The 24,578-nt window shown below is 43.8% G+C and overlaps 1 protein-coding gene and 1 long non-coding RNA gene across 3 annotated transcripts in view; one reads left to right on the forward strand and one right to left on the reverse strand.

Moving 5' to 3' along the window:
• Nucleotides 1-24,578, reverse strand: part of LOC146830895 (fibrocystin-L-like) — a 1,171,295-nt gene that overhangs the window by 715,556 nt on the left and 431,161 nt on the right. For both annotated transcript variants that reach the window (XM_085605085.1, XM_085605086.1), the window contains exons 26-27: nt 12,693-12,850; nt 12,161-12,283 (exon numbers count right to left, since the gene is read on the reverse strand). In XM_085605085.1, the coding sequence (XP_085461211.1) occupies nt 12,161-12,283; nt 12,693-12,850 (281 nt within the window). The remainder of the gene's footprint in view (nt 1-12,160; nt 12,284-12,692; nt 12,851-24,578) is intronic.
• LOC146830896 (uncharacterized) overlaps nt 1-24,578 on the forward strand; it is a 110,489-nt gene that overhangs the window by 34,789 nt on the left and 51,122 nt on the right. Inside the window, exons 2-4 of the long non-coding RNA XR_014961495.1 lie at nt 13,422-13,560; nt 17,629-17,740; nt 18,891-19,020. This is a non-coding gene — a long non-coding RNA (uncharacterized LOC146830896). The remainder of the gene's footprint in view (nt 1-13,421; nt 13,561-17,628; nt 17,741-18,890; nt 19,021-24,578) is intronic.

The following is a 24,578-nucleotide window of genomic DNA, read 5'->3' on the forward strand; positions in this document are numbered from 1 at the left end:
GTCAATAAATGCCAGATTACCAAATTACCATTGTTCAACGAAAATTAAAATCCACGATCCTGTAATTTTGAAACTCCTCATTTTAAAACCAATGTTACCAAGTAATCTAGAAATACAAGCACTAAGCACGGACACCAGATTGGTAAAAGTCAGCTCGACCTCTCTAACTGAGGAGACAATTAACCAACATATGAAATACCGAATGCTCAATTTAGCCCCATAATCTAAAAATAGTTGGCGCTTAAATTACAGCACACACGTATGACGAAAGTATTAAAATGCAAACCAAACATTTAAACAAATTATACTTCACAAAAAAACGATCTGAAAAGCTCATTCTCACTCAAAATAGACATCTGCTGAAACCTAACCATCCAACAGTGATCCTTTAACAAAACATCACACACCAAGCAGTAGAGCACACATAGACGTATCTGAGTGAGTAGCAGAAATAAAAGAAGGAAGAGGACTGGTTGTTGGGGGGAGTTTATTATGTTAGAATGTTCTATGATTCTTAGTTCTAATAGCTTTAAGGGTGCTGCTAAGTGGCAGACATAAAGGATTTACTGCATAATCTGGGTCTTGACATAAAATTTGAGTAGATTCTGAAAACAGTGAAAGTGAATATTCCATAGCCAGAAGACCGACAAGAAAAAGAGAGCCAAATAGAAAGCACACATCACCTTAGTAGACTTATCTAACATGAGTCTCTGCAGGAGAAGAGTCCGAAGTGGAAGTCTATGATTTGACGAATTGTCGCCAATTCATCTTTGAAGCCACATCAGAAGAAAAACAAACACCATGAATTTTTGTCAAGTCCCGGTGAGCTTTTGAGATAAAATTTTGAAAGATTTGATTCAGTTATATAATTTAGGAAACCAGATGAAGATAATAGAGGTTCCGGAATTCTCTGAACTGAATTAATGGACTGAACCTAAAATAACAGCTTGATTCCTGTTTTTTTTTTAACTATAGAATCTTTTGTTTCTTTTTGATTACTTCTCCTCCGTAGAAGATGGTGTACAGCAGATGCTCTGCACAATGTTGGCATATTTTCAATGATTATGCCATTAATAATTCTAGTTGGCTTAATGTTATGCTTAATTTCTCTGGTTGGGTATGTTTCTCCTTCACAAAATGAATTGCCTACCAAACATAATTAAATGAAACCCATTAAGCTAACACATAGGGTTAGCGCAGTAGGTAGTTATAAAGACAGTGGGCCAGGTTATCATGGTATAGTGTTTCTCTTGCGTCACACATGGCGTTGCAAGTGTAATGCAAAACTTACGTCAGATTTACCAAGCAACATAAGGCCATCAATTGTGTGTCTTTTGCTCTCCCTTTCATGCAGCACAGCGCAGCAAGTTGTATTGCTGCATCACATTGAGTGAAAGAATGATACATCTGGCCCAATGTATATTCAAATTTGTTAAAGGAGTAAGTCAGTATAATTAATTTTAGAGACTCTTAAGTGTGTGCATATTGTCCATCCTCAGCTGACGTAGAGTGACATATTTCCAATTGCTTCTCTCACATAGTTTATCCTGTAATATTTTTGTTAGTGTTTTCCTTAAGCAAGAGTTTTTGTCATCATAGTTTTCAGATTTCAAGGCTTTGCTGGAAGAAATTCCTATAACTGAAGACTTTGGAAACTGCATGACTTATTCTAAAAATTTAAAAATAATTGCACAACCTAATCTGAGTGACTTAAATAGGCATGTATTGAGCCTGAGAGAAGATGAGCATTAGTTTATTAAGGAATAAATGCGAGAAAAATAAACTTTCTAAGAATTGGAAGGATGTGCATGAAATTAGAACTCAAACAGAAGCTGAGCAGAAATGTAGAAATTTGAATATGCATCAAAGAATGGGAATGGCGCATGAAAGGAGAGTTGTGTATGGTTCATCAGAATCCTCAGGGAACTAGACAGATATAGTTTGTTGGAGAGAGTGGCTGTAAGAGGAGCTATGTTTTTGATATAGCATTTTGGGTTGGTGAAGAGTCAATATTTCAACGTATTTACTATTTTTTCATGTGGGTGGGAACACTGTTTATTTTTACCTGCCCCATGACTGGATCGGGAATTGTCACCTGGCTTTCGTATTCCCTCAGGTTTATCATTTCTTTGAAATTAAATGCTGGTTTGAAAAGAGTGAAGTGGGGATTTGAATAATTTGTATTTGATGTGCAGGGTGCTATGATTCCATCTGCTGGTGTGACTGTTTTGGAAAGTGGATTATTAGTAGTGATAACTAGTGATTTACCACTAGTAATAAGGCCACAAACACAATAAAAGGTTCAGTTAGGGTCTCAAAAAATAAATCCCTTGCTCAACTCTTGGTAGCTGGCAACGAGCAGGCAGGCTTAACTTAGGAGACAGATGTGCAAAGCATTTAAAAACACCAATACATTAAAGTAGTAAGAGACAACAAGCAATAAAAATCCAACACCAATCTATGAAACTGTAATATATTTTTATGAACAAATAGACACTAAAATGACACAAATCCCATGTAGGGAACCAGAGATATGATTTTTTAAAGATTACATGTAAACCTAGCTCTTAGAAGCAAATAGTGCTAAAAAGGTTGTAATGGCCTGGGCAAAAATCAGGAGTTCTTTACACTTACTTCCAGAACTGTTTCTTGATGCCGGAAAGTGGTCCACAGCACCAGCCAAGGGTTCAGATAATCTGTTTTGCCTCTTGGGGTCATGGGAGTACAACTCCCACAATGCACTGGTCAATTTATGGCCTTTTTTTACAAAACGTTGCTCCAAACTTCTCCATACTGCTGGAACTTCTTACTGAAGTTCCTCTTGTAGGTTCAAAGTTTCCACAACACCACTGCAGGGGTTAGAATCTGTGAGATAGTCCTGGGGATGCTGGGACTACAATTCCCACAATGCACCTGGCCAAATCCTAAAAAGTCCACTGGACACACTCTAGCCTGGTGACTCCTTGGTGGAGATGATGCAGGTGGGCTCTGTTAACCTGCGGCGTGTAGGGAGTCCACTCCTTAATCCTTGTGAAGCCAGGCAAAGTCCTTAGGGCTGTAGTACCAGATTGTGCATCAGGTGCAGTCCTTTGGAGTGCAATCTGTTGGGTACATATCAGGGTTCCAGCAAGGCAGTCTTTCTTTGCCATGAAGTTTCAGGCAGCAGATCTGAGGAACTATGCAGCTCTCCCATATTTATGCAGTGTTCCTGGGCTTCAAGCACGGGGCACCCATGAATAATGGGATGCAGGGTACCACCCAGGTGTATGACCACTTCCTCAAAAGTGTGGCGTATTCTTGTCCCAGAAAGGACTACTCTTCCAAATTCCAAAATGGGGAAATGTTTCCTTGAAGGTTAGATCTGGCTAAGCCAACCCACTGATATGGATAAGATTCACTAACACACCCCTTCCAGCCCCTTACTAATCTAATTAGTGAGGCTCCTGTTTGGCTGGGGAGGCAGGATGTGGGGGCAAGCCTGTGCTGTCCCAAACTGTCATTCTTCCTGTGAAGACCAGTTTAGTCCCACCACATCCTCCCTTCCTTTGCTCCTGCAGTTTCAGTCCTCCAACCACAGGAAGTTTATTGTTTCTCTGGCATGTCACTTCACAACTATCAGAGCAGCTTGGCTCAGCCTGGTGGAGGATGGCCAATCGGGAGAGGGCAGCTGAAAGGCTGGATTTTGGTTTACAGAAAAGAAAGTTCTATACCATCTTTTTTGTAATAGGTATTATAAATCTAACAGTGGCAAGTTGTTGGAATTATCATAGCTATCATTTTAAGTCCTTGAATGACATTTTAGCTCACTTCTGTCAAATATTATGCTTAAACATAATATTTCAATGTTAACCTATAGAGCCACTCACTACAATAGGGAAGAATGAAATTGGCAGTTTTTTCCTCACCAGGGCTTCTAAAACATATTTTATAATGTCTCTGCTTATAGCTACAAGGCACCCTAAACCCTAGGGCACCTAGGGGACATGCTAGGGGTAACATATGTAAAAATAATGTAGTTTGAGACTTTGGAACTAGACTTAATTCCAAAGTCGAATTTGAATGTAAACATAATGTAAAGCCAGCCTGAAAAGCTGTGCTGCCTTTAAAATGACAGCAGGAAACACAGTAGTGCACACGTGCGTGTATTAAGTCTACTGGGTCTCTAAACCTACCTGCCTTATTATCTACTAAGGACTTACAACTGGGCTGTTAGTATCAAATATAAGTATGTCTAATTTGCATGTCATTATAATCAGAGGACTGACCCTGGTTCTGGTAAGCAGAGACCTGGGCACATTCAGAGTCTGAAAACCAGTATTTTGTAGTCAAAATTAGTGCAAAACGTGGGGGGTGGGGAGGGGGGGGGGGTGGGAGGACACTGCAAAAAGCCCTAATTCCTCACAGGCTGCAAATGGTGTGAAGATTAGAAGATTACCCATGCTTGTAGATCGCTGTGTTTCTAACACTGCTGGGGCACAAACTAAAAGTAATCAGGAGCTAATAGCTATGCATGCTATGATTATGCAGAACCACCTTGCTTCAGATAGCCTTCTTGTAAAGGAGGGCGTAGTCTGTCCTGTACGAGAGTACTGTACCCACATTCCAGATAGCAGTAAGCTTATCAATACTTATATAACCAATATCGCTAATATTTGTTGTGAAGCAAAAGCTAATGAGTATAGTTTGTGGCAATCTGTTGGTTCTCGGTTTTGTAAGACAGCAAAGAGATTTAGAAAGGTTGATTGCTTAGGGGGGGAGCATGTTGCGTACTATACTAACGACTATAATTAATATGTTAATTTCTCAATTTTTACAATTTCTTTGGTTTAAATTCTTTGAAGTAATCTTTTCAAGATTGGGACTAAATTATTGGTGCAGGAAGAAGGTAACAACAACATAGAAGAAAAAAGAATGAGTGATGTGATTGAGTTAGAGGACGTCAAGCCACAAGTTATATCAAAGTGTTGGAAAAATCCAGAAGCAAAAGACAGAAAGTGATGCATACTGTATTACAAATAGTTTGAGGGTTTGTGATGATGTTCTTTTCAGAGGGGGTTTTTTGTGGGCTATTATTTCACATTTGAATTATATGTATACTCTAACATGAAGGTTTTGCAATTAAAGAAAAGTTGTTAGGACGTGTTTTCATGTAATTTTCTGACTTGGGCTAAACTAGGCTTCATTTAGGCCTCGACTCCATCTTTAAAACATGGCTGCAGTTTCATAATGGTCATTGTGTGTTTATATTTCTCACTTGACACAACATGCAGCAAAATGTGCCCTGCTTGTTCAGTCATGATTTGTTCTTCTCGAAGAAACTATGGACGAAGCCTTTTATTAGTTTCCAAGGCACTTTGTTCTAGCACATTGTATTGCATTCATTCATGACTCTTTCCTATTGGTTATGTATTTAGTTTGTTCCACCACCTCCATGGACATTAAATCAGAAAGAGTTTAATATTTTCAAAATAATGGATAATGCTAACATGGAAGGTCTACATGTTGTTTTAAAATACTTAACTGTGATTTGTTAACAAACAGATACGTTTCCACACACCATATTGACATTACAGTTTCCATCATATTCTATGGTGAAATTTTCTAGATAAACCCTCGAATTTGGGCGTGAGCCAGAAACATTTGGGTTTCTGCCCGATTCTCTGTTGATTTGCAACACATTTGAGACTTAGTCTAGTTTTCTGCATTTGCATTATTTCTGTAACTGACAGAATTCAATGCAACTGATTTATGTAAGAAATAGGATTATTGGTGGAAGGGGGTAAGCACCCACTTAAAACAATAATCACAGTCCTTGTCATGGTGAACCACAAATGGGCTGCGGTGTGTGAAAGGGACAAAGTAGAAATTCTCCATATTTACAATGATATGAAGTATCTCTGCTCTCCCTTTGTGCTGGCGCTTTACGTGCTGCCTGGAAGAAATGCAGACACCCTTGCACCATGGTGCAATGGTGTGGTGCAAGGGTGTCTGCGTTACGGGCAAAATTGTTTTTGTGCAGGAAGGCATACCATCCTGCACAAAAACAATCCTTAGAGGCAGATTCCTGTTTGAATGTCAGAATGCAGCACCCACAGAAAAAGGAAGCAGCAAAGAGAAAAAAGATGTTTCGCCTCATGTCGTCTCTGTCGGGTAGGTACACATTTTGGTGCAAACCCAGATTTACAAGTCTTTGTAAATCTGGGTTTGTGTCGAAATACATGGGTAGATGCATGGGAACACCCATGCCCCACCCATATAACACCTATCCAATGCAAAGTGAAGCAAGGCAGCGCTAACCGCTGCCCTTTGTTACTTTGTGATTTACTAAATCACACAAAGCCATGCTGTAGGACTTGGCCCTTTTTCCCTCATTTGTTTTCGTTTTTAGTGTTGCTGCAGATTCAGGGAGCCATTTTAGCTACCCCTGAAACTTCTGTCTGAGGGCCTGGAGCACACAATGGTGGCCACCTGTGACATCACCAGCATCCACTGGAACCTACCAGCACCTTCCAGAACATTCCAGAACCCTGTGACAGTTGGAGGCGGTTTAGAATGTTGGGAAGCTAAGACAGAGGGTTGGCAGTTGGAGCTGGCAGTTGGCACCTGACTGGTGAGGAGTGTGCAGCAGAAACCTGAAGGAGGAAGGAGTGAGGCAGCAGGGGTGGAAACTTGTGCCTGGAGTGGGGTCCATAATCCCACCCTTGATACTAGTCCCTACTGACTGAGCCCAGCCTGGAGCCCTGTGTGGGAAGAAGCAAGAAAAACCATCCTAAGGACCTGGACAGCAGGAACAGGCCTTGGAAACAGAGAACAGCAAGATCCTGACCTGGAAACTGGTTTCCCTGGAGTCCGACGTCGAGTAGCCTGAGACCTGGAGCCCGAGGTGGAGAAGCGGCGCCGACTGGAAAGCGGACGTCATACCCGGAGCCGCCAGAGGTCGAGAGAGGGTGCCGTCAGAGGTCGTGAGGAGTACCAGAGGTCGAGGAGGAAGTCACCCGAGGTCGAGTGAGCGGCGTCATCGGAGGAGTGAAGTCCGCCCTCCGGAGTCGTCGGAGACCAAGGTGAAGTGTACCGGAGGTCGGGAGTGAGGATCGCACTCCGGAGTCGCCGGAACCTGAGAGAATCGTGCCGGAGGTCGGGAGTGGAGGTCGCACTCCGGAGTCGCCGGAAACCTAAGGAGAGGAGCACCGGAGGTCGGGAGTGAGGATCGCACTCCGGAGCCGCCGGAAGTCGACATCGAGTCAAGGCCGGCCGACGTCATCGAAGTTGAGGTCGCCATCGGACCGGAGCCGCCCGAAGTCGACATCGAGTAAAGACTGCCCGACGCCATCGAATCGGAGGTCGAGATCGAACCGAGGCCGCCGACATCGAAACCGGAACCGCCTACCGGCGTCGTCAAGAACTGACATTGTGCCGAGGCCGCCGACATCGAACCGGAACCGCCTCACGGCGTCGACACGACTCCAGCGGCGTCGGAGCATCAGAAAAAGGGCAGTAAGTGGAGTAGAGGGCGCCTAAGGCCCTGTGGAGACCTGAGAGACTGCTCTAAGGGGCTAGGGAGGTGCTGGAACCAACCTGACTGTGCCAGGGGTGAGCTGGGACTAATCTAGAGAGGTTGTGTGGAGGGAGAGAGCCAAGTTTCTGGTATTCCCCCCTTGATCTACCTCAGTTTAGGCCTCAGCCTTGTCCAAGCCAGGGAGTAGACACCCTCAAGCCTTCCACATCCCCACAAGCTGTGCCTGGGCCAAATCAGCCCTTAGGAATTCAAAAGTGATCTGATTCTATGAGTGTCACTGTCAGCTTTTAAGTATTTATTAGGGGCACTGTATTTATTGTATTTAACCTATTTATTGCTTCACTGTATTTATTGGTCCACAGTATTTATTGATGCACAATATTTATTGGTTTACAGTATTTATTGCCTCAGAATATTTAATTGCCTGTATGTATTGCACTTTTATTTATGCCTTCAGTATTTATGATCACCCCTATTTATTGAATCATTAAGCCAGTATTTATTTGACCTGCACTATCTAAAAAGTTTGTATATTGTGATTGTTATTTATTTTATCCAATCAGCAACTAAGAGAAAAAGAAGATAAAGAAAGATATTTTCATAATTTTTACGGTGTAGAGTCGTTTTTGGAACGGATGCACGCATGATTATTGTTTGGGTATGTCGTATGCTTAGCACGGAGCCTGATTCCTGACCACTCGAGCCAAGCTACCACAGTGTGTCCGGAAGAACACCACCACCCTTTCAGTGTGGGAGTGTGTTTTTCCAACATTATTTGGTGTTCAGTGGTGGGATAGAGCTGTGCCTACGTATACTCAACAATAACTGTGGGTAGTCCATAGGCCTACACCGGGAGTTTTCTCAAAGCGGCCTTCCTAATTGTGGGTTTTTGTTTTTTCCAAATTTACTCTGGTGGTGGGAGGAGGTATTATTAAAGGTACCCCCCTGCATAGTTACTGCACAAAACCTGTCCTCTAACCTGAGTGGGCAAGATGGAGTTTGTACTGGAGAATTTAGAAACGTACACTGTGGCCCAACTCAGGGAGTTCTGTCAGCGGGAGGGGGTGTATTGTCCCCCAGGAGCAAAGAAGGGTGCACTCCAAACCAGCTTAAGGGCTTGGGGGGAGGCACGCCGAGAAAGCAGGGCTGAGGAGGAGGACAGGGATAGAGAGCCCGACAGTGAGGGAGCTGGTTTGTACCAACCGGAGGTGGGGAACCTGTCAGCGGGGCCCAGGACACTCTCCAGGAAGGGCAGCAGTGCCTTTAGCGGTGGCTTGTCTAAAGTGGAGTTAACAGACCGGAGGGAGAAAAGACAGCTCACATGGGACTTAGCAAGGCTGGAGAAAGAGATGGAGGAGAGAAGGATGGCGCACGAGCTTCGGATGAAGGAGTTGGAGCTGCGTGCCCTCCAGATGAGTGTGTCCAGCGAGGACACTGGTGGCAGCATACCGGAAGCTCCACAGGAGCTAGAAGTTTATTTACCCCAGGATGACATCACCAGGGTGTCTGAGGAGGCATTGGGGTGGGAACCTGAAGGGGGTGGTGCAGGGATCTCCCAACCCAGCGAGGTGGGAGAAGTGGCAGATAGCCCAGCTAGGTCCCAGGGAGAGAGGGTTGTAGGGCCTCACGACCTATCTGTAGGAAGGCGTGAGACGGGGAGGTGTCCCGAGGTGCCCCAACCGAAGTCTCAGGGCCTGGAGAGTTCCGCAAGGGAGCCCCAGGTTGGGAGCCTAGGCAGTCCCGATGTTCCCTCCAGTGCAGGGGAGCCCCTAGTGTCAGGAGGACCCAGGGCAACTGTAACCAGCGCGCCTGAGGTTCTGGGGTTGGCCCAGTTTCAGGGTTTAGGTCCTGGGCTGGGATGCCAGGCTCAGGGGTTGCCTGACCTGGCGGGTGGGGCCTCTGTTAACCGGGTCCCCCCGAAATTGACTTCCAGGGGTACTTTTCCCGTTAAGAGGGTGCTGAAATCTGGAAGGGGGTGCAGAGGGAGGAAGGTCTCGCCTCGGGCACCGACTCAGCCTAAGGGTTTAGACCCTAGGTTGAAGGATCAGTTGAGGGGTCAAGGCCCTAGACTGAGGAGGAAGTGTTGGTCTGAGGGTGCCTCGCAGGGTAGGGTGAGGAACCCCAGAAGGAGAGTTAGGGGGAGGAGAGCCTCGCCCCTGAAGGCTGGTCAGCCTAAGGGTGTGAACCCCAGGAGGAAGGACCAGAGGCAGTTTAGGACTGCAAGGAGGAGGACCGGAGTGGTCAACGGGCACTACAGGCCTGGGGCTACTGCCCCCCACTCCGCGAGATCCCCCGGGCCAGAGACATCTGGACGGCCCAGGGGCCGGTCCTGGCCACAACTAGCTAGGGAGCCCCAGTGGGGTGGTTTTGTTGGTCCAGGGAGGCTTGTTAGGGAACCATTGGGTTCCAGAGCGGAGGAGAACTTGCGGGTGCTCCTGCCGTTGCGGGCCTGCGTCCACCTTTTCTCGCCCCAAGCAGGGAAGACCATCAAGGCATTGATCGGTCTACCCTGGCTTTTGGCTGGAAGGGGGTTGTGTAGGACTTGGCCCTTTTTCCCTCATTTGTTTTCGTTTTTAGTGTTGCTGCAGATTCAGGGAGCCATTTTAGCTACCCCTGAAACTTCTGTCTGAGGGCCTGGAGCACAAAATGGTGGCCACCTGTGACATCACCAGCATCCACTGGAACCTACCAGCACCTTCCAGAACATTCCAGAACCCTGTGACAGTTGGAGGCGGTTTAGAATGTTGGGAAGCTAAGACAGAGGGTTGGCAGTTGGAGCTGGCAGTTGGCACCTGACTGGTGAGGAGTGTGCAGCAGAAACCTGAAGGAGGAAGGAGTGAGGCAGCAGGGGTGGAAACTTGTGCCTGGAGTGGGGTCCATAAACCCACCCTTGATACTAGTCCCTACTGACTGAGCCCAGCCTGGAGCCCTGTGTGGGAAGAAGCAAGAAAAACCATCCTAAGGACCTGGACAGCAGGAACAGGCCTTGGAAACAGAGAACAGCAAGATCCTGACCTGGAAACTGGTTTCCCTGGAGTCCGACGTCGAGTAGCCTGAGACCTGGAGCCCGAGGTGGAGAAGCGGCGCCGACTGGAAAGCGGACGTCATACCCGGAGCCGCCAGAGGTCGAGAGAGGGCGCCGTCAGAGGTCGTGAGGAGTACCAGAGGTCGAGGAGGAAGTCACCCGAGGTCGAGTGAGCGGCGTCATCGGAGGAGTGAAGTCCGCCCTCCGGAGTCGTCGGAGACCAAGGTGAAGTGTACCGGAGGTCGGGAGTGAGGATCGCACTCCGGAGTCGCCGGAACCTGAGAGAATCGTGCCGGAGGTCGGGAGTGGAGGTCGCACTCCGGAGTCGCCAGAAACCTAAGGAGAGGAGCACCGGAGGTCGGGAGTGAGGATCGCACTCCGGAGCCGCCGGAAGTCGACATCGAGTCAAGGCCGGCCGACGTCATCGAAGTTGAGGTCGCCATCGGACCGGAGCCGCCCGAAGTCGACATCGAGTAAAGACTGCCCGACGCCATCGAATCGGAGGTCGAGATCGAACCGAGGCCGCCGACATCGAAACCGGAACCGCCTACCGGCGTCGTCAAGAACTGTCATTGTGCCGAGGCCGCCGACATCGAACCGGAACCGCCTCACGGCGTCGACACGACTCCAGCGGCGTCGGAGCATCAGAAAAAGGGCAGTAAGTGGAGTAGAGGGCGCCTAAGGCCCTGTGGAGACCTGAGAGACTGCTCTAAGGGGCTAGGGAGGTGCTGGAACCAACCTGACTGTGCCAGGGGTGAGCTGGGACTAATCTAGAGAGGTTGTGTGGAGGGAGAGAGCCAAGTTTCTGGTATTCCCCCCTTGATCTACCTCAGTTTAGGCCTCAGCCTTGTCCAAGCCAGGGAGTAGACACCCTCAAGCCTTCCACATCCCCACAAGCTGTGCCTGGGCCAAATCAGCCCTTAGGAATTCAAAAGTGATCTGATTCTATGAGTGTCACTGTCAGCTTTTAAGTATTTATTAGGGGCACTGTATTTATTGTATTTAACCTATTTATTGCTTCACTGTATTTATTGGTCCACAGTATTTATTGATGCACAATATTTATTGGTTTACAGTATTTATTGCCTCAGAATATTTAATTGCCTGTATGTATTGCACTTTTATTTATGCCTTCAGTATTTATGATCACCCCTATTTATTGAATCATTAAGCCAGTATTTATTTGACCTGCACTATCTAAAAAGTTTGTATATTGTGATTGTTATTTATTTTATCCAATCAGCAACTAAGAGAAAAAGAAGATAAAGAAAGATATTTTCATAATTTTTACGGTGTAGAGTCGTTTTTGGAACGGATGCACGCATGATTATTGTTTGGGTATGTCGTATGCTTAGCACGGAGCCTGATTCCTGACCACTCGAGCCAAGCTACCACAGTGTGTCCGGAAGAACACCACCACCCTTTCAGTGTGGGAGTGTGTTTTTCCAACACATACAAAGTGGCTTTGGTGGATTAGTAAATACAAAAATAGATTTTGCGCTGGGGCTGACGCAACCCCCGATGCAAAGTGATAGTAAATCTGGGCCTAGTTGTTTCCCTGTTACATTCATTACATTCATGAATATGGAACTGTTTCCAGAGCATCAGTCTTGCAATACCTGGGGCTGTGAATGTGGTGTACGAAGCATGTCTCCCAGGATAGTCCTCCGAAGCAGGCCGCCCTGTGCCACTTCTGTAACCCTCGTTCTGGCATTTACTCCTCTTATGTTGGAATCATCAACCTATTTGCGGGGCAGTTAGGAGGCAATTAATATAGGCACAATGTAAAAAATCTGTACTTTGTATTGGTTGAACAATATAATCCCCCCCAGTTAGCAGCCACCAGTGTCCACCACCACCCCTACAATGGAGCGTGACAGACTCATGACTCATCCACCACTCTCTATGTTAAGTAACCTTTTAACCTATGTAACACTTGGCCAGTACCAAATGTAACTGCTATGATCCTTGAATGGCTCACATAACCGTGCAGGCACAAGTTCTGCAACCTTGCACCGCCAGTGTGCTATGTGAAGTGCTTCACTGCCCCCAAGTTGAAGCCTGTTATTGTTAGATACATATGCCAATAAACGTAATATTGCCAAACAGTCATTTGAACATGTCAGTAAAAGTACAATAAACTGTTCCTACCTGTATAATAGGTTGTTTGCCACTTGCAGTTAACCACTCGATTTGCCTTCCGTATCCAGTACACCTTCCATACCATTCTGACACACGCACCTGTCCCATTTCAGGAATACTTTGCAGTGCAAACTGCAAATCTGCTGCGGATATATCCACTCTTAGACCTGTAAATGAAGAGTTTCATCAATCGGGCAGTAGGCATTGCAGGAATCATGTACATGTTCTCTAAGCCCTTTATAAGATGCAAGTAAAGAAAAAAGTACAATCAGCAATCACTAACTAGCATGGCATGCCTATTGCCAAATATTCTGCAATTTCGTATGTATTTCAGTGCCGAATGAGCTATTACATCTAAACAGCACTTAGAAGTCAAGATTCTACAGTGAGAGTGACAGCCACAGCTGATTAGTACCACACTTGTGTAATATATAATATGCTCTTTAAATAATAAATGTTGCTTGTTTCCGGTTTATGGGACTCAATGTATCCACCTCAAAAGGTTGCCAAAACAGCCCACAACACTGCATTTAGCAACGGGTAGAATTCCTCTCACTGCGCCATCCAGCCACTATAGTAAAGTACCATTGCATTATATTATGATAGCACCTGTTAATAGTTTTCACACATGGAAAAATGTAACCTGAAATACTGTATAAAGAGTAGATTGTTTTAATAGGCTCGTACTCTGCTTATATTTGCCTACCTTTCACTCTTATATTTTTTCAATCTTATCAGGGGAATTGTGCATGGAGTGGTGATAGTGAGGAGCTGCTGGACTACACAACAGACCACAAGGCAGAACAAGATTCAGGAAAACCTGGGCTATCTTTGGTAGTTAAGCCAGAGTGAAAAGGTTAACCTCAGACAGGTGCATGTATGTGTTGTGGTACCACATTGTTGCTATTTTCCATTTCATGTAATAATATATTATCACTTAATAGGTAAAATCAATGCTTCTTTAAGTGCACATTCTATTTTGCATTTAGATTGACAATAATAAGTAAGTTCACATACATGATGAACTGTAGTGAGAGCGTTTTCCTAATAAGTTAGCTTGAGTTATGGTAGGCCTTAGAATAACTAACTCCATTTTAAATGAAATGTATTCCTGCTTGCTGTGAATAATTTGGCTCTCATTCCAGGCACCCCGAGCTACCTTGATCTTGTTAGTCTGAAATTTTATTATTGTAATGTTATTCTATGTTGTTTTGTAGAGCACACTAATCACCCAAGAGGGTATCCAGGCACTTGGGCAGGTGTGTAGGTCTGTGGTGCCCAAGGTGATCATAAGAAGAGCCAAGTATTCAGCTTCTTGCAGGACGTAGTTAGGGCATTTGCGGCAGGTGCAACAAGTCTGATGCATCGATGCCAATGTGTCAGTTCTTGTAAATATGCCCTTTGGTTTGCATCCAGTCTTCTGCCATGGTCATGCAGTTGGTGAAGTTAGTTCTGCTGGTGGTTGTCTTTTCCATCAGGGAGAGGATGAGTTGGGTGTCATAGTGTAGGAGATGACAGTTATGTCTTGAAATTGGATGATGTTGGCGAGGGTTGTCATGTATATGTTAATAAGGGTAGGGCTAAGGGATGATCCCTGTGGAACTCCGCATATCAGTTTCCTGGTCTAGGATGCCAAGGGTGGCAGCCTGGCTCTTCGGGTTCTTCCTCTGAGAAAAGAACACATCAGTTTGGGAGGGGATTCTTGTATGCCAGTCTCATCGATTCTTCTGAAGGGGGTGTTGTGGGCTGCTGTTTCTCCTCAGTCCAGGATGATTTGAATTTTGCTGGTGTTCACAATGAGTGCTGTTTCAGTGCTGCTCAAACTATTGAAACTTTATGTGAAGGTTGTTTTGTGAATAAATTAGTTGAATGCTATCTTTCGGCACCTGGCAACCTAAGGAGTCAGAGGAGATGAATGCCTCACTTTATCTGATATCTCTGAAGAGCATGATAGTGGGAATGTTTGTTAACATCACCATGGGAAGGAGGCTGACACCAAGCTCACAGTGAATGCACAGTTTGATTGGTTCATGCTCTATGAGAACTTGTTCAATGTATCTTTCCAAAGTGATTTCATGTTTTAATTGTGTGGCCCAGACTGTAGTCAGTCAGACTTGGCCCTGTCTACACCTTTGCAGGTGGACGTCCCTTTTCCTCTCTCGAGACCCAATGTTCTTGTGATTTCTGCTCATAGAGTATATTTCTAAGAGCAGGTTCATTCCTTTTTTTTCTTGATTGGAACCTTCATTTGGTTCTACATCATCAAAATATTTGCTGACACCTGCTGCCTCTAAATTCCACGAATAGTCTGAAAGTTAGCTCAGCATTAGGGAGTTTCCCTTCATTGGTATGGAATTTAACTATCGCTGCATATTCTGCCTTTTAATAATCTGTTCTTGCATGTACCATTTTGACCTGTCTGGATTATATTCACACATGCTGTAGTTGCATAATTATTGATTTATGTTTAAACTGAATCGATTTGGGATTGTGATTTTGCTAATTTGTTAATAAACCTTCATGGTATGCAAATCTACTCCAATATTTTTGGTTCAGTGGGGCAAAATCTGCTTCACTGTCATTGAAATGTTGGTGAAGTAAGGAGTCTGGCCTCAGTTCGAGACAAAGGTCCATCCAAGTGGAGTTTTGAGATTGCACCAAGTTTGCGTGGTGCAAACACCAACCTTATCTCCTACATTATTAGTTATGTCTGCAGACAGACCATTTCAGCAGTACACTAAGAAGTAGAGAACTAGCAATGTCCACACCAGATTTATATCAACAACAAAATGTAGTGAGAAAAAAATGCAAATGAAGAAAAATCATAAGACATTCAAATGTTATGGCAAGACAGAAACTGAACACGAAAACAGTTCCTAGGAGGGATTCATATCCCGTAACCTACTTTGCCTCCAAACATAATCAAATAACACAATACAAATGACCGCTTGTGATAAGCATTGCTGAGCCCAATTCTTAGAGGATAAGGCGAAAGAATGCAAAACATACAGTCTCAAAATGGAAACTAGAGAGCAGAGGTGCACAGTACCATTTGCAGGCACGAGGAAACCTCAGTACCAGCGTGTTCAGAAACCAAATGTAGTGGGACAAATTTAATTAGAGAAACAAAGTCGGTTACCTTGATGCATGCCCTTTCTCTTTGGTGACATCACAGTAATTCAATTTTTTGTACTTTAAGAGAACCTGCAAATGGCCTAATTTGGGTGGGTAGTGATTTAGGAATGAACTCACACAGACAATCACACTTCACAAAATCACTTTACACCTCACATCTAATTCCACTGTTCTTCAGAATATCAGTGGGCCTGTTAAATGAGAATCCAATATAAGATTCATGTTACACTTTCCAAACCAGCAGGCAAAGAAATTTGCAACAGTCAATACAAATTTTAATATGCTTGGTGGCAAAGTTCAGAAGAATTACTGGTTACAGCCTTACGAAGTCTGATTCAACAACAGAATCCAAGAATTTGAGTAGGCAGTTCACAAGTGTAATAGAATCTTGTTCAACTGTACTTCTTTTTGTAGCGTTTTGAACAATTGAAATGTGGGTCTTTAAGGAAAGTACTACAGTGCCATTGAATAAGTAGTCTCTTACCTATACAAAATATCTCTCATCAAAAACATTTACATGGGGCTAAATGATGGAAGTAAGGGGGCACTTAACTTCTGGCTTTCCAGATCTCAAGAGACTTCTTGGTGAAATCACATTAGCTGAACAGCTTCCTAACTGCAAATGGCCTCAACCAAACAAACAACAATTTAGAAAGATGTGCTTGTGACAGAAAAGGGCTCTCTCTGCCTCTTATAACCACTTATAATAAAAAAGGTTTAAAAATGTAGTTATAACAGAAGCAGTCATTATTTCTTTTTTTTGATGATGTAGTCCGTTAACGGTTTATTGTATTTAAGATATGTCATGTAAAATCAATTGGTTTAATAAAAGATAACGCCATTAGCAGAAATACAATAGTAACATAAAGACAGAACTGGAAAACCCATCTTGTTGACTTTCAGTAACAAGAAATTATAATTCCAGCATGTTGTCATGAAGGTTCAGCGTTTTTGTTCATTCTGGTATATATGATATGCTAGGTAGTGAAACTTCATGCATTTACCAATAAAAATAAATAGTCTGTAGATTAAAACAGTCTCCTAGATAGTTTTTACTTTTGCTTCTATAAATGATAATCACAAGTAGTTTCTTTGTAAATCTTGAAGAACAAATACATATTTAAGAAAAAAATTTTGATTTCCATGATCCTTCTGTCTGGTGTATTGTAATGTACAGTAGGCGAAACCTCAAATATTTCAAATGTTTTTTGCCTCCAGATTGGAATCTATGTCTGGCGACTTTATTAAATGATGACAGTCTAAGGATAGTTCCATACTTTTATATTCTAATAGATTTGTAGAGTCTCTTTTGCAGATTTAACGCTACAGGATTATTCTTATAGTCTCTTTGCGCTTGAGTCTTGTCATTCTTGCCAGTAGGTCCAGTGCTGGAAGATTGTATTAATGAGTCAGTTTTGTATGGCAGGTAGATTAAAGTCGAGGTTGTTCTTGAGGTGTTCCTTTAGGTCATCATAGGGTAACCGCTTTAGGGTGACCTCACCCATCTTACTGCAATCACAGAAGTAGTATATTTTAGAAGAAATGTGTCACGTAACAAACAATGCTATGTTGAGCACCAAGCGAAGTTTGGCATGTGGTGTTGAGGACCATAAATTGAATAATGCTCTGATATAGTAATAAGCTCTTGTACACACTTACCTATGAGTACCAATGATGCATATAAAAGAACTGAAACAATCTAAGCATTCAATGTTGTAATCTCCGGACAAATTGCTCTTTAGCTATAGACATTTACAAACCATTTTACTGATTTTGTGTTAGTGCTTGCATTTTGTTTTTGTTAAGAAAGATGGTTTTCCCGGCCTGCTCTTTATGCTACTTCAACGGCCATCCACAAGCTTCTCCCTGCTCCACGAGGCCCCTTCAACCTCGAACGGAACTCTTTGCAATGGACTGTGAAGGTAACTCTTTCAGTGGACTAGCCTGGTCCCTGATCCACTTCCGATTGGATTTTTGTCATTTTGGTGTCAAATTATTTATTACATGTTGTTATTTTTTTCTGAATTTGTGTGGGATTTTTCTTGTGTTGTGTTTTACTTTTATTACTGCTTGAATTGTTGCCTAAATACCTTACACATTACCTCTAAGTAAGCCTTACGTCTTTTGTACTAAGCTAACGGAGGGTTAAGCACAGGTTAATTTGGGGTTTGCTTGTGACTTCACCCTAACAAGGGATGTGGTTGCTGCTTCATTAGGATTCACCCACCTTAACCAGTGATCCAATCGGGTCTTTTTTATATGAAATTTTCATATTTTAGAGAATGCTGGTAAATAATAGGTAAGGGCCTTTCAAAAAGCATAATCCATTTAGTCCTGTTATTGTAGTGGGGTAAATTTTACCTTGTTTCTTTTCTATAAAAGTATATTTAAGTATTTGTTCTTGTGAAATTGAGATACCACATGCAGCCAAATCCTAACATCTGGCCCAAACATATGTGGTGAGGAAATCTGTTGCTCATGTTGCATGAGTGAGTTTGCTGCTCAGGTTGCCTCTTCAGTAAATCTCACACTGGACAATTCATTCGATGTCAACTTCTTAAATTCAGGGAAGTAATACAGCAACTTGCGAATATTCTGGCAATTTAGGATAGCATAATTTCCTTAATATTTACACAACAGGAATAAGTCCAATTTGCTGTTCCCCATGCCATTTTAGTCCCAGTGTCATTCTTTATTCAGTCAGTATATTATCACATGGCCATACCATAGGTCCGGAAAACAACACTGTTATTTGCACGTTCATGTTAATCAGACATCTTTTCGTGAACACTGTGCTCTGACATTTGTCACTTTTAGTTTATGTGCCTGTGCAAGATAGACTTCTCTGAACTATTTGTTACTTGCATTTCTACTTTGTAGGAACACTTTCAACTGCCTTGTACGTTCTGTACAAGGACTCAGATACACTGTTCAGAAAATGTGGTCACTTATTTTGTACATTCAGGCAACAGAACTATCACTGTAGTATAAACAAGAATGAAATGCGGCTTCAGGATGGCATGCATGGGTGATGCTTTAACATATTAACAGTTTCTCTTCCTTTTTTGTCAGAGGAGTACCCTGCTGACACTACGAGGTGACCCAGACAGAAACCACAGCCCATCTGAGTCCTGCTCGTCTATGCAAGGAATGCTGCAACGCTTTACAACACGGCAGACGTTCTTATGGCACTTGCCCACAGGTAACAGGAGTTAGATCACTTTACAGCAGTGGTCTTTTTAATGCCGCGACCCCCCCACATGCGGAAAAAAAATCACCGGGGCCCCCTCAATTTTTCACAATTATTCTATTAAACTGGCAATGTTTAAATATGTGTATACTCATTTAAACACTACAGTTAATTTCTGTTACCATTTTACAAATGCAATCAAATACATGATTGCCAAACATACCATTCAGATCAGGCAGGCCTTTCTAATGTGTAAAAGTATCCTCAGTGTGATTATTAGAAATGAGGGTTTTGAAGAATATTTGGAATCCCTTCCATTTTAACTCCTACTCACAGCCAGAATATAAATGAAAAAAGTTGTTAGTGATGGCCCATTACAGAGCGGCTTACTGACGCCCATTGTTTTTCTGCTGAACAGCATAATGCTTTTTTTGGCCAGAGCCTAGTGCCCCCCCAGGATCACTTGAGGCCCCCCTAGGAGAGCCAGCCCCCCAGTTTGAAGACCCCTCCCTTAAAGAAGTGATTGGCCTACCCTAGAGGCCTACCCTAGAAATGCGGGGATAGGTAGCGCTAGGTAGAAGTACACTGTTCACAGTACTTAAATACATATATATATATATATATATATATATAGTTCCACATTGCCAAAGCTTTAGGATACACTCTCCATCGGTCAAAAATAAGGCAACAACACCATCTGCAGCTCTTTGGATAAATAGATTGCCTTACGCGTTTCAGACTTAAATCGTCCTTTTTCTCAGGCAGAGCAACTTAGAATGAAAGGCACAGAAAGCTGCTAAATAAAACAGATACCTTTTATTGCCCACAGGTGGAGCCTCGTAAGTATAGTAGAATGGCATTATGGGAACAGCAGTTCTGTAATTAGCCTCGTAGATTATAATAAACAATAAGGTCACTCCAAATATATTTGTCATAAATTCAGCCATTAGTGGACTATCCAAAAGAAATCAGACAGCGTTGCAAACAATAATATGCCAACACGATGGACCGGACCGACTCCATGCATCCAGAGCCACCAGCCCGCTTTTCCTGCAGTGGTGCAATCCCCACGGCAAGGCTGCCGTGCATTATAAGTATTTCCCCATTGACAAAGCTTTAGGATACACTCTCCATCGGTCAAAAATAAGGCAACAACACCATCTGCAGCTCTTTGGATAAATAGATTGCCTTACGCGTTTCAGACTTAAATCGTCCATTTTCTCAGGCAGAGCAACTTCGAATGAAAGGCACAGACTGCTGCTAAACAAAACAGATACCTTTTATTGCCCACAGGTGGAGCCTCGTAAGTATAGTAGAATGGCATTATGGGAACAGCAGTTCTGTAAATAGCCTCGTAGATTATGATAAACAATAAAGTCACTCCAAATAAATTTTTCATAAATTCAGCCATTAGTGGGCTATCCAAAAGAAAGCAGACAGTGTTGCAGACGTCATTTTACAAACAATAAACAAAGAATTTGCACTTATTCATGGTCCGTGTCCTCGTATGCTGTTGAAATGGTGGGGAAGGAACTGCCATCGCCCAGCTGTGGATATTGGAAAATATATATATATATATATATTATCTACTGGCGGTCGCCAGTAGATAGTTAGAGTTAGGACCTATTTTCCATAGGAAATCCGCAACATTCTATTCCCGATAAGTCTGGCGCCGATTGACGAATCTTCGCGAAATTTTCCAAACTTTTGGCCAGCTCCGCTCCGCTCCTACCCTGAAAGTTTCACGGTGATTCGTCAAACGGGGGCCGAGAAAAAAGGGGGGTCCCAAAACGCGTTTTCTCCATGCAATTTCCCATAAGACCTGTTGTCCCAGCTACGGCCCGAACTGCTGAACGGAATTACACCAAATTTGGCAAAGAGGTAGTCCTCAGTTCAGACCTTTTGCTTAAATGGTGTAAATCCGTTCAGTAGTTCCTGAGAAAATTAGAGTTAAAAGTTAGTGATATCTATGGCCGAGGAGGATCCGCGGACCCTCCCTGCACCCAGCGCGCACCCTGCCGTTCACGAGCTGAATGCGAATTGGCTGTCAACACTCCAGATCAGGAAGTGTTGGCAGCCATCTTGTGCCTCGGTAGAACTGAGGCACAAGAAGCCCCAAAAAAAACATCGCAAAACGCGAAAAGGGGGCAGGGTAGAAACACCCTGACCCCTCAGGCCTGCTCAGGGGGTCCCACAAGGACCCACAAGGCCAAAAAAAAATTTTTTTTTTTTAAATCGCGGGATGAAAAAAAAACTAAGCCAGCACTTCGTTTACAATTAGCCCACGGGGGGGCAAGTCCCGGGGCAAGTTTTCATAGTCATGGGGGGCCCGGAGGGGCCACCCAGCCCCGGGGACCACCACCCCCGGGGCTTATCTTAATGTATGTGGGGCGCCAACTCCCCAGAGATTGTTTTAAAAAAAAAAAAAAAAAAAACCCTGTGTGGGAAAGTCGCTCCTTTCTTCCTCAGAGGCCATCGCTATGATGAATACATGCTCCGGTCTCCATTAGTCACTGCCCGATCACGCCCCCAGATGGGCCGGTTCATTAACCATAGGCATTGTGGATATTGGAGTCCCGGAAAATCCAACCTCAAATGGTGCATTAATTTCTGTGAAGCGTTTCAAACCCATGGATGGGCCACCGCAAACTGCGCTTGCCTAGTGTGCATACCACTTAGCGGCATTAAAAATGCTCTGCCGCCAGGCCCCCTCTTCACGGGGTGGTGCTCACTCGACGGCCGGGTCGCCGCCATAAATCAACGCTCCATTGCCAGTCCCTCCAATTGAGAAGCACTCAAATGCACACTAAAGGTGGCAAGCCTTTATTTCAGGATACAGGTAAGTTCACTTCGTGGTATCAATCACACAGCCAGCATGTGATTCGCCTTACGCGTTTCGAAAGTCTCTCCTTTCTTCCTCAGAGGCCATCGCTATGATGAATACATGCTCCGGTCTCTATCAGTCACTGCCCGATCACGCCCCCAGATGGGCCAGTTCATTAACCATAGGCATTGTGGACATTGGAGTCCTGGAAAATCCAACCTCAAATGGTGCATTAATTTCTGTGAAGCGTTTCAAACCCATGGATGGGCCACCGCAAACTGCGCTTGCCTTCAATTCCTAGTGTGCATACCACTTAGCGGCGTTACAAATGCTCTACCGCCAGGCCCCCTCTTCACGGGGTGGTGCTCACTCGACGGCCGGGTCGCCGCGATAAATCAAAGCTCCATTGCCTGTCCCTCCAATTGAGAAGCACTCGAATGCACACTAAATGTGGCAAGCCTTTATTTCAGGATACAGGTAAGTTCAGTTCGTGGTATCAATCACACAGCAGGCATGCGATTCGCCTTACGTGTTTCAAAAGTCTCTCCTTTCTTCCTCAGAGGCCATCTCTATGATGAATACATGCTCCGGTCTCCATTAGTCACTGCCCGATCATGCCCCCAGATGGGCCGGTCCATTAACCATAGGCATTGTGGATATTGGAGTCCCGGAAAATCCAACCTCAAATAGTGCATTAATTTCTGTGAAGCTTTTCAAGCCCATGGATGGGCCACAGCAAACTGCGCTTGCCTTCAATTCCTAGTGTGCATACCACTGAGTGGCATTACAAATGCACTGCCGCCAGGCCCCCTCTTCACGGGGTGGTGCTCACTCGACGGCCGGGTCGACGCCATAAATCAACGCTCCATTGCCAGTCCCTCCAATTGAGAAGCACTCAAATGCACACTAAAGGTGGCAAGCCTTTATTTCAGGATACAGGTAAGTTCAGTTTGTGGTAATAATAACACAGCCAGCATACAATTCGCCTTACGCATTTCAAAAGTCTCTCCTTTCTTCCTCAGAGGCCATCGCTATGATGAATACATGCTCCGGTCTCCATTAGTCACTGCCCGATCACGCCCCCAGATGGGCCGGTCCATTAACCATAGGCATTGTGGATATTGGACTCCCGGAAAATCCAACCTCAAATGGTGCATTCATTTCTGTGAAGTGTTTCAAGCCAATGGATGGGCCAATCCAAACTGTGCTTGCCTTCAAGTCCTAGTGTGCATACCACTTAGCGGCGTTACAAATGCTCTGCCGCCAGGCCCCCTCTTCACGGGGTGGTGCTCACTCGACGGCCGGGTCGCCGCCATAAGTCAACGCTCCATTGCCAGTCCCTCCAATTGAGAAGCACTCAAATGCACACTAAAGGTGGCAAGCCTTTATTTCAGGATACAGGTAAGTTTAGTTTGTGGTATCAATCACACAGCCAGCATGCGATTCACCTTACGCGTTTCGAAAGTCTCTCGTTTCTTCCTCAGAGGCCATCGCTATGATGTCCAAATAAACACACAGTATAACCATACGACAAGATGACATGCTTACACTTTTGTACGCACTCAAAGGTGCAAGTTTGTCCAAGGTGATAAAAATATTTGTTGTTCTGTCTTTTATTGTTTGTGTTAATGATAGCTTGGGTCTGAGGATTGGTATATTACCTTGGTGGAGATAAACATTTATGGGTTGGGTTTGATAATGTTTTAGCTAAGAGTGTGGATTCCTCTGCAATGTTTTTATTATATCAGAAGTAATAGTGTAGGATCCATCAGTCTGTCCACTGCTCATTTCTGGTTTCACTGATATTCTGTGTGCTGCTGTTGTATTGGCAACCATTTGACTATAGGCTTTTTGAAGTATTGATCTTTCACAGGAGACTCTTGATTTGTAGGAGAGGAAATTATTTGTAGCAGTTCCTTAAAAGTAGAGCATGGCTGATCATTTCAGCGGACTCATTCTTAGTTGCCTGGGGTTGATTGGGAATTCTAGATTTAGCTGAGGTAACGATCGAAAACAGTTTTTTGTCCATTGTTTTTGTTTGTCAAAGTTGAATTAACATAAGTCACATGGTTTGCCGTTATATTCTTTTTTTGCTTTCTCCAGTTTTTTTCTATTATTTGCTGATGTTGGTCTGGAAAGTTTATTTGTTTTCCCCTTTATCATAGTCTTGGCCTGCATTAAGTTTATTCTGCAGCATTGTTGTCTTTGAAATTTGTATCGGTGTGTCCAATTTTTGTGATGATTTTTCTGTTGAGAGAGAACTATTGGTACAGGCTTGATTGATCTTGTTGCTCTTCCTAACTTTGTTATGTGACAGATTAGAGGAAGCCTTCATTGACCCTAGTTGAATTTGTGAGCTATATCTGTAGTGGTTGATCTTTAAGTCAATTAGTATTGACGCATTTTTCATTGGCAATAGTTGAAGTTAATTGATTATGGTATTTAGTTAAGATAAATTGTTGATGTTCTGTTCAAATGTTAATACCGCTTGTTCATATTTATAATGGGTTTAGTGATTTGTTCAATTAAAGTTAATTCAGAGTTTACATTTTTTAACAGTGCCATTGTTCAAAATAAGTGCTGACTAGTCCACCAGTCTTTGTGCCTTTTAGATAAGGTTGTGCTTATGAAGCCCATTGCATTCGGTACTGGGTTTGCTGATAGTTTATCACCAATGTGGGAAATGGGAGAATGTGTCCCCAGCAGTACATTCACTTCTGAATCTTTCAAAAGTTGGTGTGAGTGG

The sequence above is a fragment of the Triturus cristatus genome, chromosome 5_1, assembly GCF_964204655.1.
Source record: "Triturus cristatus chromosome 5_1, aTriCri1.1, whole genome shotgun sequence".
Taxonomy (NCBI): Eukaryota; Metazoa; Chordata; class Amphibia; order Caudata; family Salamandridae; genus Triturus; species Triturus cristatus.